Consider the following 16,409-nt stretch of genomic DNA (forward strand, 5'->3'; position numbering starts at 1 on the left):
GCCGAACTGACCAATCGTGGGTCCTGCGTCTCCGGCTGCGCAGGGGCGGGGGCGGGCCTCCCGTAACGTCACTTGCTTCTCATCCACAGAGCCTCCTGGGAGTGGGCGGGGCGAGGAGCTTCTGCACAGCGGCCGCCGAGGGTGACCTTGGCGTGACCGCTCCCGAAGAAGATGCCCGGGTACAGTTCGCGGACGCCGGTCCCACCCCGGCCTTCTGTTGCCATGTAGCCCGGGATGGCCTTGAACCCCGGCCTCCACCGCTGTGCCACGTGCCTGGGTTTTGAAGACTGACTAATCGTGCATTCATGAATCCGTGCGTGCTCTTGACAGCAACTTTGTGTCGCTGCAGAAGCAAACGCCCTTACCTCCCTCATTCTTTGCTTTTAACTGCTCCACAATCCATCATGCTTTCTTCAGACGCCCGCGCTGGGACTCTAGCTCCCGATTATCCCGCCGGCCCCACTGTCCCCTTTCCTGGAACAGTGAACAAATTCTCCCGGATGAGGTCTCTGCCCCATCCTGGGGCGTGAAAGGCTAGAGACGAATCCATGAGTTGTGTCCAATTTACAGCCCACCCTCCCGGCCCTCACCCCCACCCACCGGGTCCGTCCGCCCTCCATCGAATGAGGGACGAGTTTGGTTCTGCGTTTCCGGGTAGGGGATTGCCAGCAACTGACCTTGTCATTCAAGGAAGGTGTGACATCAATACTGTCACTCACACAGGGTCTAGAGCCACCTTGGTGACAGGCTTGGGCCGTGAGGCTCTCAACTTCCTAACAGTACATTTCTTCATGTTGTCGTGACCATAAAATTATTTCATTGCTACTTCATAACTAATCTTACTGCTGTCATGAATGGTGATGTATATCTGATACATGAGTCTAAGGGGTCATGACCCGCGGCTGTTCTGGAAGAACTAGAAAGGAAAGTGGGCAGAGTCTGACTGTGGGTGCTGCCTGGCCTCAGCTTTGCCCCAGGATGGACTACACTGGGTGATCCGGCACAGTCCCTTCCTTAAGTGGCTTCTGTATTTTGTCACACAATGAGAAAGTAACTCATAGAGTCTGGCACTTGGGGGCTTTTCAGATGAGGCATGAACTCCAGAGTCCCTGGGGCACAGCCCAGGGACAGACTGTGAGCTGAGCACCTGTGGAGTCCCGGGCTACAGCTCAGGGACAGACTGTGAGCTACACACCCACATTCAAAACAAAAACACGCCGGGAGGTGGTGGTGCTTGCTTTTAATGCCAGTACTTGGAAAGCAAGGACAGGCAGATTTCTGTGAGTTCAAGGCCGCCTGATCTGCTGACTGTGTTCCAGGACAGCCTCAGACAGCCTCCAAAGCTTGAAAAACCAAAACCAACCAAACAAACAAACAAAAAACACCAAATGGCACTAGTGGCAACACGCCTTTAGTCCAGCACTCAGGAGGCAGAGGCAGGCGGATCTCTGTGAGTTCTAGGCCAGCCTGGTCTACAAAGTGAGTTCCAGGACAGCCTCCCAAACAATACAGAGAAGCCCTGTCTCGAAAAACCAAAAACCCAAAACCCAAACCAAAAACTAAACAACCAAACAAAACCTCACAAACTAAAACTCCAGGAAAAATGAGTCACAGCAATCTATTTATTCAATCAATTTAAATTTAGCACCGTTTGAGAGCAAGGCAAGGCTCTTGAACATGTGGAAGAGTTCTGAGTCTGTTTTGTGGGATTTGTGCCATGTGTACAAGTTTGCTTGTTGATGGACGGTATCTCTTGAGGGCTCCGGATTTGAAAAGGCTGAGCACCTGGCTCTTGTTTTTCTTGTGACAATGACCTTCACTTGTAGCAAACCTCCCTGGGGGGGTCTGCCACGGAGGAGCAGATGTCTGGTTTCTCCAATCCCTGGAAGGGGCGAAAAGCTAGGAGTTGGGACCCTTCCGGGAGACGCCGCTCCTCCCCACCTCCCCCCTTTTCCGTCCAGCTCACCTGGTATAACTGACAGACCGAGCTCAGGAGCTGGCTGGGGTCCTTCAGAGGTTTCTGCAAGCCACAGAAGACATATTAAGCACATAGGACACATGAGCTTGGGAGCACAGTACTGAGTGCTGAGGCAGGAGGATCACTGGTAGTTCCCGGGCAATCTCAGCTGTGCTGAACAGGCAAGGAGGCTGATTTGTCACTCTGGTATCAGGGTATAACACTTGTGTGAGCAGAGACCAGAGCTCAGTGCTCAATATGGGTGTCTTCTTTTTCTTTTCTTTTTTTTTTTTGGTTTTTGAAGTTTTATTTCCTAATTATCAAATTATCTTTAGCAGGATGGTGGCGGCACACGCCTTTAATCCCAGCACTTGGGAGGCAAAGGTAGGCGGATCTCTGTGAACTGGAGGCCAGTCTGGTCTAGAGCCAGTTCCAGGACAGCTAGGGCTGTCACACAGAGAAAACAGCAACAACAACAACAGTATTATTTTTAGTTTCATCTTATTTCATGTGTAGAGGTGTTTTGCCAGCATGGTCTGGGCACCATGTTTGTGCAGGACCAAAGGAGGCCAGAAGAGGGCGCTGGATCCCCAGGGACTGGAGTTACAGATGTGAGCCACCGTGTGGTGCTGGTGGTAATAAAACCAGGGTCCTCTGCAAGAGCAGCACTGTTTTTTAATTTCATTTATTTTTTGGTTTTCCAAGGTTTCTCTGCATTGTTTTGGAGGCTGTCCTGGAACTCGCTCTGTAGACCAGGCTGGCCTCGAACTCACAGAGATTCACCTGCCTCTGCGTGCCTGGCCGAGCAGCAGCTCTCTGAACTACTGAGCCGGCTCTCCAAGTCCCTCATTTGTTTTTAACTGAGGATGTCTGTATGTGTGAGCACAGGCGCTGCGTGATGAGGGCGCTGGGAACTGAACTTGGAAAGGTAACTCATGTGGCAGCTGCGTCCCCAGGGAGCCAGGAGGATTTCCTGTGCTGGGATAACACGCACACCCAACTTTTTTACATGGGCATGGGGATTTGAACTCAGAGCTTGGAGCTCGCAGGACACTTTACTGATTGTGCAAAGGAGCACTTACCTCATTGACTAGGACCCAGGGCACATACTCATGGGGCGGCTGCAGGGCCTCGGTGAGCTGGGCGTTGGCGTGCATGAGCTGCGTGCCGCGCTCCCCCGTGGCACACTCCATGATGCTGTCTGCGGACACCTCCGGAGCATACACCTGCAGGCACTGAGGAGGGGAGACTGACTCAGTTCCCCGGGTTACCTCACCAGCAGTCCCCGGGCCCCACACAAGCCACTTCCTCATGCCCAGAGTCGGTTGATGGGTGGGGCTTTGATGCTGGGGCCCCCGGCTCGCTGGCTCCCTGTGACTCCAGCCGGGCCCTGCTGTCTCCTTACCTCGGAGCCTTCGTACACGCTGTTCCCTCTGCTCCTCCCCAGTGTCTCCCCCTCCAGTGTCTCCCCCTCCAGCCCCACTACTGGAGCAGGGCTGGAGGCTCCCGGAGGCTTGGGTGCCTGGGGCCCTGAATCACCCTTGCAAGTTATTGCTCACAATGCCCCGGGAAGTAAGCGGCTTCTCCTATCATGTTATCTGTGTCCACAGAGTGAAGGTCCCAGGGTCCGCTCACAGCCCTAAGGTTTCCCATGCTAGAGGTACAAGCTCGCAGGAGGGTGTGGTGTGGGTGGAGACCCTGGGGATCCCCTCCCCGCCCCCCAGCCCCGTGGCTCGCCTCTCCCCTGCCGCTCACCGGCTCTAATTTCTTCTCCATGTCCTCCATCTCTTCCACACAGACGATGGTCAGCAACGCTGCCTCCTTTCCCAGTTTGTCCAGCAGGCAGGCCTTGGAGAGGCAGGCGAGGGTGGGCACAACGTTCGTCCTCCTCCGTGTCCGCCCCTCCCTCCCTCCACCTCACGGACGCTCACCTCAACCTTGTTCAGCCTGCACTCCAGCTCCCCGTGCTGACACGTGAACTCCCACGTGCCGCTGACATTTCTTTCCTGCAAGGCATCAAGAGTCCAGGCTCAAGAGTCCAGATGTCCCCGACCCGGGCAGCCCTCCTGCCTCGGTTTCCCCGACCCCGGCACCCCTCCTGCCTCGGTTTCCCCACTTCCCGCTCACCTGCGCGTTCCCGTAGGGCACCAGCGTGATGTTCATAATTTCCATAGCCATCAACCAGGTTGGGAACAGATCTCGGACCAAGAAGTATCGACAGCCTCCGCAAAGGGATTCATAATAGAGGCTGACATTGACCGGCGGAGCAGGGGGCAACGGGCGCGGCCCGAGCAGGCACAGGTCGTGGGCCTGGAGGGAGAAAGGTGCAGTGAGGTGCACTTATGGCTGCTCAGTGTAGGGCCACAGGGGACCAGACCCAGGGCTGTCATTTGCACATTCTCGGTGTGCGGTCTCCCGCTGGGCCACGCCCAGGGTCCTCTGTGGCTCGCTGGAGTCTACCTCGCATTCCGCAATCACAGTTTATCTGCAAAACGGAAACTGGCTGGCTGGAGGTCCTCAGCAAATGCACAGTCCTCGCTAGTTAAGTCAGCGCCAAGACAGGCACACTTCCAGCTGTACATGGTGGCTCATGACTTTAATCACAGCACTAGAGAGGCAGAGGCAGGAGTTTGAGGCCAGCCTGGTTTACAGAATGAGTTTCAGGACAGCCAGGGCTACTGTGAAACCCTGGCTCTCCAAAAACAAAAACGGAAACCAAAACCAAAACAACAAAGAAAAAGAAAGTAAATGAAAAATAAGACATACATATTTCTAGTTACTGCTCTCAGCCCTGTTAGGCAGCGCACAGCCTGAAGCTAATGCATGCTCATTTTTTTTTTATTTTTGTAATTTGCGCACCGAAGCTGAGCTGAGGCCTTCCACCCGTGCGAACTATTCCTGCTCTCCAGTGACCCAGGGCAACTTCACCCTGTCCGAGGCCCAACTAGACACAGGAGGTGCTTAATGCGTGCAGACTTCCGCTTTCAGGGGGGTCGGGGCCGTCGGAGTTTAGGCAAGGTGCTCGGCGTGTGGGGCATGTGTTTGTTCCGGGTCAGAAGCAGTCAGCCCTCCCTTCCCCGGCTGGAACGCACACAGTAAGCAACAAGCATTGCGTGAGGGTGGAGACCGCCCAGTGGCCCAACAGGTCCGGAGCAGAAACCACCCCCTCCCGCCTACCCCGCAACTCTTGGCTCAGACGTATACCGTAGGTGGTTGATAAGCGCTCAGGCGAGGTGTCTCAGACCTGTGGCAGTGAAGCGAAACGACTCGGCCCTGCCAGTCCCCAGAAGGGGGTTGGGGATGGTCCTGAGCGTGACAGCGTTCCTCGGGTAGCTTGGGTTTCCCCGAATGAGTTCACGGAGAGCGGAGAAGTCACCTGACCCTCGGGCCCCTCCAGCTTGTCGCCGTCCCTACCTTGCAGGCGGCCGCAACCTGGGAGGACGCTTGCAGCGGAGACACTCTGGCTGCTTTGGGGGCCTCAGGTAAAAGCAGCAGCAGAAGGGGCAGCAATGGCAGGAACGGAGACCGGGGCATGGCCGTGGAGGAAGGGGTTGGCAGGACTGCTGGCTGGGCCTTGGAGGCGGGAGACTTTAAGCAGGCACAGGCCCCGCCCCCTGAGACCACGCCCCGCCCAGGCTCCTTTCCAGCAGGTTCTACCCCAGCCCGGTGTTGCCCCCACAGGGCCCTGTCCACTCTCCCTCCTCCTGGGGCCAGCATGTGCTGTCACATCACGTGAGGCTTTGGACCAGGGACCGAAGGGGAGGGTCTCCAGACTCGCACGGTGGAGGGACAGGAGGCAGAGGCCTCGCCTCCTTCCCTGCAGCTCAGCTGAGGTGGGGGGTGACACCCTCGCCATTAATTCCTGCCCCCACCACCCCGGGCGGGGTCAAATCAGCCCCACAACCCCCACCTCGGCTGACTCAGGCTAGACCGCAGGACAAGCCAGCTCAGGCAGGCCAACTTCCCGTCCCTAAGGTCCCGGTCCTGGCTTGGGTGGGGGTCACCCAAGTACTTTCTAGAAGCAGCCATACGGGCAAGGCCCCTGGCACTGCAGAGCCTCGCGGGGAGAGTGGGCGGGGACGCACCTGGGCTCTGCCTCTTCCCACCAGATTCTGTAAAATGGGCCACGAGTCACACATGGCCGGCGGTAGAGCCACCAGAAGGGCCGAGGTAACCGAGGTTGGGACTGGGGCCTCTGCACCAGATGGAATTGGACACGGGGACCTCGGGGCAATGACAGGCCACGGAACAGCAGCAGGAAACGTTCCAACCCGTTGGTAACTGAAGCGCCAGGCTGGGGCCGGGGACTCAGGGCAGGGTCTGGTGCAGTTCTGGGGAGACCCTGGTTTCCCCAGCGGGAGGGGGCAGCAGGGAGGTAATGGCGACTCGCTGGGAAGCGGTCACTCTCTGACCAGGACTGGGCCTTCTTGAACCTCAGTCTGGGCAGGGGCTCCACCGCCGAGCCACGCCCCCAGCCCCTCACTGGGAGATTCTAGAGAAGGGCTCTGCAGGAACCAGGCGCAAAGCACAGGTAACATCTCTTTCCTCTTAGGCAAGCTCGTCATGCTCCTGCCTCAGCTTGACTGGCTCAGGTATCATAGACAGGATGCTGTTTCCCTTACGTTGCTGCCTGGAAAACCTCTGGGGCTGTGTCGGAAACGGGCTGGCGTTCACTTGTCCTAGCTGAACCCCAAGGTGCTCTTGGACACCTGGACACAGGCTGGGCAGAGTACCCTGGCCGCTCGCCTCGATGTGTTCCCACCCCAGGGCAGAGCTATCGGGGCTTAGCGCTCGCTAATGAGCACAGGCCCTTAGGACTTGTTTAACAGGTGTGCAGAGGGCCAGCTCCTGGCCTCACCTCATCACTCAGGGAGATGGGGACATGAGACACCCTCCTCGATGGCCCGAGAGGCTGTTGACAGTCTTTCCCAACAAGGAAGTGAAGCGTGTGGGTGTGGCCAGGCACAGCTGGTACCTGCTTGACCAGCAAACCTCCGGGGACAGCAGCCTGGAGCAGTGACACTCGGGGAGGGGCTGTTCTTGGGTCTGGGGTCCCCAGGATGGGGCACAGACTGAGTGGCAGCGCTGTGCTCTGTGGCCCTGGGCAGGGTCTTAGCCTCTCTGGTGAGTTCAGTGTTTGTAACCACAAAGGTCGGGGCTTGCAGGGGGCCCCAGGCAGGGCCGAGAATCCCAGTCCCCAAAGACACGCAGCCAACAGGTACAATGTTTCATATTCGCAATAAACGTACCGTACAAAACCCGCTGCCCGTCAGTACCGGGCAGGTGTGGGGTCCAAGGGCAGTGACACCCAGGGTCCTTGTCCCAGAGGAGGGGAGATTGCACAGTCGGGAGAACAGCGCAGGGCCTGGGCGGCCAGGCGGTGGCTGGAGTTCTATTCTGCCTTCCGGGGTGGGGTGGGGGACTCGGCAGCTGCGGGGTAACCCCCGGCCGCCGGTTTCACTTCAGCCTTTACAGGGGAAGTTGGGGTCCGTGGGGCGGGTCCCGCCCGGCCCCCCGAGTGTCCAGGCTGAGTTCCTGGAAACAACCCAGCGGAGTTCCTTCCTGCCCCGGCCCCAGAGCTATGGCTTAAAAATCCTCGGGGCGCCCGGACGCAGGCCCCCACCCCAGCGTCTGTAAACACTGCAGGCACAGTCGGGGCCGGGGCATGGGCGAGGCGGGGGGCTCTCAGCGGGCGGCGGGCGGCCCGGGCCCAGGGGCACGCACAGGGTGCGCCAGGGTGACGGTGAGCGCGTCGTTGTGCTGCACGAGCGAGGCGTGCTGGTAATGCAGTACCAGCTCCTTGAGCGACGCGTACAGGTTGTAGGGCTCCGCGAAGCCGAAGCCTGTGGCCGTGCGGTAGATGACACAGTGCTTGGTGTCGCCGTCCACCCTGCAGGCCAGACAGTGTCAGCGGGGAGGCCGGGCCCGCCCTCCATTCCCTCCTGCCCCGCCCCCCCAGGTAGGGCCCAGCACACAGTGGGTGGTCAGTGCACACTATGTGAATGCCCCACGGGACCCCGACCGGGCACTTACACCACGGAGCATGCGTAACAGCCTCGCTGGCTGCTCTCCCGGATGAGGAAGGTCCCGTCCCGTCTGCCACTCAGCATCTCTTCTGCCTGTGTGCGGTTGATCTTGCCCACGTACCACGTGCGCTCCTCGTGGTGGGGGAGGGCGTCCTCATCCTCCATCAGGGAGTACTGGCTGTGGGGTGAAGCAGGGGAGGGGCCCGGCTACTCATCCACCAGTGCCACAGCCCGGCAAGCCCCTTGCATCCTCCACTGCCCAAGGCAAATGCCCCTCCCCTTTATGGAGTCCCCCTCGCCCCTGCAGGGTGTCACTCACTCCTCAGTCTCGTTCTTTATTCCCAGCCACTCGTTGATCTTCCTCTGCCGGGCACCTTTCTGGGTGAGCCACCTGGCAGGAGAGAGGCAGGTGAGCGCGCGCAGAGGAAAGCAAGGTAAACGAGTGGGCTGAGCGCAGTATCTGCGGCGGCCGCAGGGGGCGTGGGACCCGGAGCTTTCCCAGCACCGGAGCAGGGGCAGCAACGGAGCGCGGGCGCCCCCTGGTGCGCAGGAGCGGGAGCGCGACGCCACTCACACGAGATACTGGTCCCGGATCTTGCGCAGCTGCATGAGGTCGGGCTTGAGGCTGTTCATGCGCTTGTCGATCTCGCGGTTGTCCGAGGCCTGCGCCCGCAGGTCCTGTTCCAGCTTCGTGCGGCTCTCATGGATCTCCGCGATGCGGGACTTGAGCCGCTCAGAGTTGAGCAAGATCCTGAGCAGAGGGGCCTATAAACTCCTACACTCCCTCCAAAGCCCACCCCACTTTCTCTCCCTCCTGCAGTGCCTAGCGCAGGGGGCACCGGAGTCCACGTTCCTCTGCATCTCCTCCTCGCCGCCCCTCACCCACACCCCTGCATCTCCTCGCCGCCCCTCACCCTCACCCCTGCATCTCCTCCTCGCTGCCCTCACCCACACCCCTGCATCTCCTCGCTGCCCCTCACCCACACCTCTGCATCTCCTTCTCGTTGCCCTCCCGCCGGAAGCGCTCCAAATACTCCTTGCTGCACTTCTCCTGCGTCTGGCCCTGCTCCTCGAAGATCTTGATGGTCTCATTGAAGGCCTCTATGGCCGTGCGCTTCATCTGAAGCTCCTGGGGATGGCGGCGTGTCAGTGGCTCGCAGCAGGACGACTGCCCCCGCTGCCTCCTCACGCCGGCTGCCTGCGCTAGATGACCTCCCTCTCCAAACCCATGCTCCGTGCAGTCCTTTTCTGGACCCGAGCACACTGGGAGGCGACGGCATGTAGCCCGGTCGCACGGGGCGCCCCCCACCCGCAGCCCCACGCGTGCAGACCAGGGACCTGAGATGTCCGTGTGTACTCCTCGTACAGCTGGTCGTACTCGCGGCTCTTGTCCTGGTACTGCTGGTGGTACACCTTGAGCTGGGCGCCCACAGCCTCCACGCTGTCCTCCTTCACCACCTGGTCCTGGGGCAGGGCACGCCGTCAGGGCTTCCGCGCCAAGCCCGGGCCCCGCCCACCCATGCTGCCCCACGGCAGAGGGCACCTGCTGGTACTTGGACACAGGGTAGAGCAGGCGCGTGTCCAGCTTGGCGTTGTACTGGGCCAGCGACTCGTGGCGGTAGTGGCAGATGAGCTCCACCACGGAGCAGAAGGTGAGCGGCTCCGAAAAGCCGTAGTGGCCATCCCGGTGGAAGACTTTGATCAGCTTGTTGTTCCCGCCTTTCCTGCATGTGGGGTGGGGTCAACACCATGGGTGGCCCCCAACCCCTGGCCCCCCACGGGCTGGGCACCGGCCCCACCTGAGGGTGAGTGTGTACTCTCCTTGGATCTTGCTGGATGCATCTCGGACCAAGAATGTGCCATCGGGCGTGTCCCGGAGCCTCTCGTTCACCTCTTCCCTGAGGGACACCGCATGTTGTCGCTGACCCGGCCTGGCCACCCCCGACAGACGCGGCCCCCTCCACACGCAGCCCCCGACAGACGCGGCCCACCCCCCCCACAGATGCAGCTCCCCCGCGGCCCCCCACATGCAGCCCCCCAGCCCCCCCCCACGCAGCAAACTACCTGGAGATATCCCCCCAGTACCACTCGGCATCCTGAAGCGAGGGCGGGTTCCCTCCATTGGCCAGCGCCGTGGAGGCCGGCTTTGCCTTAGAGGGCTTGGGTGGCAGTGCTGGGGACAGGAAAGCACGCGCGTGTTACTCACCACGTGCACGATGCACCGCAGAGAACACGCGCGCGCTAAGCCTAGCCGAAGGGAGCCGAGGGCAGGGGAGGCCGTCACCTGGGGGGGCGGCGTCCTGCTCATCCACGTGTTCCTGCAGCAGCCGCTCCAACAGCAGCACTGGGAAGTCCGGCCCAGGCTCGCTCCTGGGGAGAAGTGGAGGCGTCAGGCCGGGAGTGACAGCCACCCCACACGTACGCACAGACATGGCAGGCGTGGAGGGGGCAATGGCGGTGTGGAAGGCAGTGTGGCGAGCATGGGTACTAGGTACTCCGCATGTGCTCACCACGAGAGAACGAGGGAACACCGCAGCTGATGGAGCAGGAGATTGAAGCGCAGCTGATGGAGCAGGAGATTGATGCTAGGCTTGCAGCCCCTCACTCCAGCCCGGGCCCCGCTCCCCCACCCAGTAGGGCTTCACCCCAGAGAAAGTCCTGGCCATCTAGAGACCTGCACCCCTTTACTGAAGCAAACCCGCCTACACTCAGGCCTCAGCCCTCCTCTTTGGCTCAACCCCAAAAGCGGTTTTCCCGCTCCCCGCCCACCCAGAGCCACACCTACCCAGAGCCTTTGACCACACCCACCACGCCCCCTGCTGTCCAGGCCCAGTTCACTCACCCATCAGGGTCACCCCCCGGCGGAGGTGCAGTGCGCAGGAGGAGCGGCCCGAAGGCGCTGGCCAGCGAGTGGACAGCGGTGGCCTGCACGGGTGCTCTGCGGGCCACACGGCCCAGGTGCTGCAGCAGGAACCGAAGCGTGAGTGCCTGGTGCAGCGGCAGCATCGGGGGCTCCAGCGCTGGCCCCACGGGCCCTGCAGCCTCTGCAGGCAGACCCCGGTCAGCCAGGCCAGTGGCTACCCACCCCCTCCCCGTCCCGCCTCCCGGGCTTTACCCCGCAGTGCCCGGTGCGCCTCTGCCGCAGCCTCAGGGGTCACCACGGCTGTGGGCAATGCCAGCAGGAAGCCCTTAACAGCATCGCAAAGGGTGGTGCGGTCCCACTGCTCCAGGTCGCTTAGGGACCAGTCTGCAGGCGAGACGAGGCATCAGACTGGTGCATGTGCCCACGCTTCCCATCACCAGAGGCAGCAAGCGGAACCCCTCACCTGTCCGGGGTGCGGGCAGCTCCGGCCTACTGTAGCAATCACTGTCCAGCCCTGGGGAGAGGGGACCCATGAGACTGACCGACCAAGCCACATGGGTCCCAGGCCACCTCCCCACCGGGTCTCACCCCTCCCCACAGCATCCAGGCTCAGCCTGCTCTCGTGCGTAGACCAGGATGGCCCTGGGTAAGCACGGGCTTCTACCTCAGACACACAGGACGCTGGGCCACAGTCAGCCTGCACCTCACCTGCTTGCTCAACGGCCGCTACCAACTTCACCAGAAGGGGCGGGGCAGGGTCAGGAGGGGAGAACTGCTCCGCCAGGTCAGCCAGCGCCAGGCCTGCAAGGAGGGGACAGGACATGAGCCCCCATGCCTGCAGGAAGGAGTCAGCGTGGGTGGCTGCAGACCCGGAGGCCCAGCTGGTGAACCTGGGCCACAAGGAAGGCGGAATTAGTGGGCGACGATTTCTCAAGTTACCACAAGGAATCTCACCAGGAACAGTTGGTGACCCCCCCATGTGGGTAAGGCGAGGGGCAGACATGCAGCACTCAGTTGTCAACGGCAGAAAGGCCAGCTCCAAGTTAGCCTGGGCTACACACGCGCTTCCCCCAAACAAAAAGGTGGTGACAGAGTTCCCGCACTCTAGCTGGGAAGCAGAGACTCCACCACTTGAAATGCCTCTAGAAACTCGTATGGTTGGCCTGTGTGGTTCCGCAGCGACTGTGACAGCCACTGGAACTATGCTGGAGCCCACTGTGCAACCCTAAGGGCAGAGCTAACTGACCCTCGCTTCTGAGACAAGGTCTCGATACACAGACCAGGGTGGCCCGCAACTCAGACATGACTGCCTTAGTCTCCCAGAAGGCTCGGTACAAAGGCCTGGGTCACCACATCTGACTCTTCCTGTTTGGAAGGAGGGTCCTACTAGGTAGCTCTCCTGGGTCTCCCCAGGGCCGGGATGGCAGGCACCCCACCCTGGCTTCCTACCCTCCCCCACGGCAACCAAGCTGGGCCTCCCGCCCAGTTCCCTCCCCAGTTCCCTCCCCAGTTCCCTCCCAGGAGCACCTGGGTCCCGCAGGGCCCTTTGTGTACAGGTGTCCCGCCTCGGCAAGGATCTGCCTGCTCCTACCATCTGGGTTGGCTCTGGCCCTCGGCAGGGACGCCCTGGCATGAAGCAGAGACAAGCCAGGGCCTGCGGGGCCTCTCTGAGTGGAGCTGGCCAGCTGTATGGAAAATGAAAGAACAACCCTCCCCCAACAGGCGGGCGGGCGGGCAGGGAGAGGGGGGCAGCACCCTCCCCACAGCGAAGGAGGGGCACGGTAGCTCAGGACCCCGGCTCAAAATGGGGAGGCACACCCCCTTTGAGTAAAGGCCTCACCCCCTCTGAGAGACGCAGGGCAGGCTGAGAGAGCTGGCTGAGCACTTCCAGGTGGTTCTTTAGGGCCTGAAAGTGGAACCTTTGCTGGTAGGGAAACTGAGGCTACAGAGAGCTGAGCTCAGCCCTGAAGGTTTGAGGGTAGGGCGGGGCATGTGAGGTGGCTGGACCTTGGCCAGCCTGAGAGGGAGGTGGCTGTTACTGGGGCAGCCACAGGCTCTGGCTGTGAGCCCGGATGGGCTGGGGCCCTGCCGCTCTCAGGGCCAGGCCTGGGCTCTGGGGACGCCAGATGCTGCGTGGCCTGAGCCAACCTCCCAGGGCTCAGCTGTGCTGCAGATCCTCCCCAAGCAAGGGGCTCAGGCCATGCTGTTTGCACGGGACACGAGTTCTCCACAAGTAGCCCCAGAACTCTCCACGACCCCCTGCCTCAGTCTCCCCAGTGCAGGGATTACTGGCAGGTGCCACCAGGTTTGGCTACCTGAGTGTCTTCAACAGGCCTGTGGGGTCCTTGTTTTCCACTGTGCCCTACACCGTGACCAGACTCCCGCCTTCCCTGGGATTCACCGTGACCAGACTCCCGCCTTCCCTGGGATTCACCGTGACCAGACTCCTGCCTTCCCTGGAATTCACCCTGACCAGACTCCCGCCTTCCCTGGGATTATGGCCGCTTCTGAGGCTGAGTAAAAGCAGGGGGGAGGCTCCCACGGAGAACCCTGTCTGATGTGAAGGAGGCCTCTGCGTGCCACAGAACGCACGCTCACTCCCCTCAAGTTCTCTTCTCTCCCTTGGCTGCTAGTGAAGCTGCCTCAGCTGTGCCCGCTGCCTGAGGGAGGCCTCCAGCCTCAGCAGCTCACAGGGCTGTCACTTCTTGAACAAGAGCCTGACCACAGCCTTCCCACCAATTGACTGCAGAGAAGGAACCCTACGGTCCGAGGGGACAGGGTCCCTTTCTACGGTGTCTGCTCACCTGAGTCGGAGGGCCCATCCAAAGGCCTGGCGGGCAATGGGCGGGGGCCTCGTGGGCGAGGTCCTGGGCGAGCCAGAGCCACGGGCCCTAGGAACTCCACATATGTCCCAGGGAAGTCCCCTCGCTGCCGGGTGCGCTCATTGAAGCCGGGCATCCAGCCGACGTTGTGTGGACAGCGCTCCCCTCCGTCTGCCACGCCCAGTGCCTGCAGGGCCACCCGGCTCACCACCAGCAGGTCTCCAGGCAGCAGCTCCAGGTCCTCGGGCCGCTCCCGGCGGAACGGGTACACAGCCCTGTACTGGAAGCCCTCGCTGCCCGCCATGGCGGGGCCTGATGGGGTCTGGACAGTCACGTGGCTCCCGGGGGCTCCTGAGGCCCCATGGGCTGGAGCAGTCGGGGTGGTAGGCTTGAGACCTCACTTCCAGAAGTCACAGGCGACCTCAGGGGCCGCTCATGCCTAACCGGCCATTAAAAGCCACTTGTCACGGAGTCCACCATTTAGTCGCCTGTTTGAGGTGTCCCTGGTCTCAAATCACTCAGCTTGTGCACACATCAGATGGCCAGGCCTGGGCAGGTAGATCACTCTGTCCCGAGTCGGGGCATGGGTGCCCAAGCTTGCTGGCTCTTCAGCGTGTGCCCAACACCAGATGAGGAAACCCAGACCACAGGCCGTTACCATGCTCAGCCAGGGACACCACCTAAAGGACATGGACAAGGCAGAGTGAGCCCTGCCAGAGTTCCCCAGCCACCGTGGGCTGGTCCCTGCGCCCCCATCTGTAGAGGGCACACTAACATGCTTCCCTGGAGGCTGCCGGGAGCTGAGTGCTCCTCTGTCCCACTAGACGGGGACACAGTTAGCGCTCTCTGGAGGACCCCACTGACGCTAAGGTTCAGCCGCAGATGCCCAAGCTCCAGATCAAGGTAGGAACAAAGGAGAGACCACATGATTTGTTAGACTCAGGCAAAGAATGGTGCCCTAAGGGCTAGTGGGAATTTGGGGGACCCCAAAGAGGGGTTGGGCCAGCTGAGCAGTGGACATGGGCTGAGGCCTGGGTGTGCCTCCAAAGAAGCAGAGGCCTCAGTTCCCTGCAGGGGAGGATAGCAGGGAGCCGGGGTGTCCCGCTTGCCTTAACTGGGGGCCCTCTGGAGATTCGAGAGAGAGGAGGTCCCAGGAAGAACCGTGGGCACCGTAGTGCCACGGCAGGGTGGGGACACGGGAGCCGGGCACCAACCACCATGGCAGGTTGCAGGGTGGTGACACTCCCCAGCTGTCCTAGCCTGGGTCCCCATTCCAGCCTGCAGTTCGGTCCTCTGTGCATCCTCCCGGGGGACTGAGGTGACAGGTCCTCGTACGGGGACAGGGCAGTCCATGCACAGACAGCCTGGTCCCTGCAAGGGCCGGCCGGTGGGAGCCTCCTGCCTAGGATGCACAGAGGCTTCCAGAAAAGTGCCATCCAACAGGCGCCTATTGTGCCAAGGGGAGAGTCTGGGCTTCGTCCCCAAATCTTGGGGACCAGGGGCAGGTGTCCTAGCGAGGTTCAGGGCTGAATGGTCCCAGGTACCCTGCGTGACTCACTGACCCTTGTGGGAGGGAAACTGAGGGTCGGAGAGGCCTCTCCTAAGGCAGCCTCTCGTCCGCCCCCGCGCCAAGCGCGTCTGCACACGATGGGGGGGGCTGTACCGCGGGACCCCAAATACAAAAGGTTGGGCCCAGCGTGCACGCAGTCTGCGTGCTCACGCACAAGAGTGGCTAGACCCCCGTGCACCCCGAAGGCCCCCGGGACGCCGGAAGCAGCCGGACCGCGGGTCTCGCCCCGAAGCTCCTCGCTCCCCGCCCCGGTGCGGGTGGGGACCTCCCGGCCTGGGAGACACCGTCTCCACCCCGCAGGCTACGCCGCTACACGTTCGGCTTGGAGCCCGGTTCTGCGCGTCCCCCAAGCTCCTCGTGTCCCCGCCGCCGCCATCGACTCACCCAGTCGCGGCCGCCGTCGCCACCGCCACCGCCGCCGTCGCCGCAGCCGCGGGATCCCTGCGTCAGCCGCCGTCGCTGCCGAGGTTCCAAGTCGCCGGGCCCGCCCCCGGGCGGAAATAGCCGAGCGCATTCGGGCCGGGAGGGCGGCCCTTCCCCCACCCCATACCGAGGCGGAGCCCGAGGACCGAGGGACGCGGGTGTGCTTCCGGAGGCAGCCGAACGTACTCCCGCGGGAATGGACGGCTGCCGTTAGCGACGAGACAGCCGAGCGTGGCCGGAAATAGCCGAGAGCAGCCGAGTCTAGGGAGAGGGGCTGCGGGGCTAGCAGGCGGGCGGTCGAGGGTCGGGAACGATTGGCTCCGAAGCTGGAGGGCCGGCCTCAGCCGGACTGAGACTCCGGAGCCATTCGGAGGGGACGAACTGCTACACCGCGGTGGTTTTTATGAAGTTGCGAGCTTCGTAAAACCGCGGAGCGCGTCTGGGAGACCCGAATGGTCTCACATCCAGGTCTTAGGAGTTGGCACGCGGAGGCCGCCGACAGCTTCCGGAAACTGCCGAAGGTCGCCCGGTAATCGGACGAGTCAGGCGGCCGGTGGAAGGCGAAGGCGTTCCCATGGCAACCATCGGCGTCCGGAAACAGCCGAAGTGTCTCCGGCCCAACACGCGCGAGAACGCGGCTGACCGAAGCCCGGAAGCACGATTGTTTCCGGAAACGGCGACAGGTGCTGGCAGCTGGCGTGGCTGAGAGCGGTTATTAGCGGGAGCGCCGGAAATGGCCGAGCTTGTT

General features: G+C 61.7%; 2 protein-coding genes and 1 long non-coding RNA gene across 5 annotated transcripts; 1 reads left to right on the forward strand and 2 right to left on the reverse strand.

Moving 5' to 3' along the window:
* Window positions 1-1,608: 1,608 nt before the first annotated feature.
* Ifi30 (IFI30 lysosomal thiol reductase) lies at window positions 1,609-6,145 on the reverse strand. The gene is made up of 8 exons (XM_005086117.4): window positions 6,043-6,145; window positions 5,372-5,530; window positions 4,085-4,267; window positions 3,889-3,963; window positions 3,713-3,805; window positions 3,040-3,192; window positions 1,967-2,020; window positions 1,609-1,882 (listed from the first exon to the last, which is right to left on the reverse strand). Exons 1-8 carry the CDS (start codon window positions 6,094-6,096, stop codon window positions 1,817-1,819), a joined length of 837 nt encoding a protein of 278 aa, XP_005086174.2. The 5' UTR covers window positions 6,097-6,145; the 3' UTR covers window positions 1,609-1,816.
* On the forward strand, window positions 5,597-7,215 carry LOC121139124. Its single transcript, XR_005875978.1, has 2 exons — window positions 5,597-5,689; window positions 6,067-7,215. It is a non-coding gene; the product is annotated as an uncharacterized LOC121139124 (long non-coding RNA).
* On the reverse strand, window positions 7,172-16,384 carry Pik3r2 (phosphoinositide-3-kinase regulatory subunit 2). Of its 3 annotated transcripts, XM_013125326.3 has the most exons (17): window positions 15,623-16,384; window positions 13,651-14,348; window positions 12,687-12,752; window positions 11,555-11,647; window positions 11,310-11,360; window positions 11,099-11,230; window positions 10,826-11,027; window positions 10,268-10,353; window positions 10,048-10,156; window positions 9,783-9,881; window positions 9,527-9,707; window positions 9,322-9,447; window positions 8,970-9,112; window positions 8,558-8,734; window positions 8,303-8,374; window positions 7,991-8,161; window positions 7,172-7,847 (listed from the first exon to the last, which is right to left on the reverse strand). In XM_013125326.3, exons 2-17 carry the CDS (start codon window positions 13,970-13,972, stop codon window positions 7,643-7,645), a joined length of 2,235 nt encoding a protein of 744 aa, XP_012980780.1. In that variant the 5' UTR covers window positions 13,973-14,348; window positions 15,623-16,384; the 3' UTR covers window positions 7,172-7,642. The 3 variants fall into 3 exon arrangements, with proteins under 3 accessions (XP_012980780.1, XP_005086173.1, XP_012980781.1); XM_005086116.4 differs by lacking the exon at window positions 12,687-12,752 and having other exon boundaries at window positions 15,623-16,383; XM_013125327.3 differs by lacking the exons at window positions 12,687-12,752; window positions 13,651-14,348; window positions 15,623-16,384 and adding an exon at window positions 12,374-12,589.
* Between the last annotated feature and the right edge of the window lie 25 nt (window positions 16,385-16,409).

The sequence above is a fragment of the Mesocricetus auratus genome, unplaced genomic scaffold (assembly GCF_017639785.1).
Source record: "Mesocricetus auratus isolate SY011 unplaced genomic scaffold, BCM_Maur_2.0 Super-Scaffold_6731, whole genome shotgun sequence".
Classification (NCBI taxonomy): Eukaryota; Metazoa; Chordata; class Mammalia; order Rodentia; family Cricetidae; genus Mesocricetus; species Mesocricetus auratus.

What these genes read in the sequence shown, in the direction of transcription:
- Ifi30 (XM_005086117.4), bottom strand. Translation starts at nt 6,096, where the DNA reads ATGTGTGACTCGTGGCCCATTTTACAGAATCTGGTGGGAAGAGGCAGA. An exon ending in TGCCCTACGGGAACGCGCAG is followed by an intron (nt 3,964 to 4,084) that starts GTGAGCGGGAAG and finishes GATGCCTTGCAG; the next exon opens with GAAAGAAATGTCAGCGGCAC. An exon ending in CCTGGGTCCTAGTCAATGAG is followed by an intron (nt 2,021 to 3,039) that starts GTAAGTGCTCCT and finishes TGTGGCTTGCAG; the next exon opens with AAACCTCTGAAGGACCCCAG.
- Pik3r2 (XM_013125326.3), bottom strand. Translation starts at nt 13,972, where the DNA reads ATGGCGGGCAGCGAGGGCTTCCAGTACAGGGCTGTGTACCCGTTCCGC. An exon ending in GAGTACACACTCACCCTCAG is followed by an intron (nt 9,708 to 9,782) that starts GTGGGGCCGGTG and finishes CCCCACATGCAG; the next exon opens with GAAAGGCGGGAACAACAAGC. An exon ending in ATAAAGAACGAGACTGAGGA is followed by an intron (nt 8,162 to 8,302) that starts GTGAGTGACACC and finishes TTCACCCCACAG; the next exon opens with CCAGTACTCCCTGATGGAGG.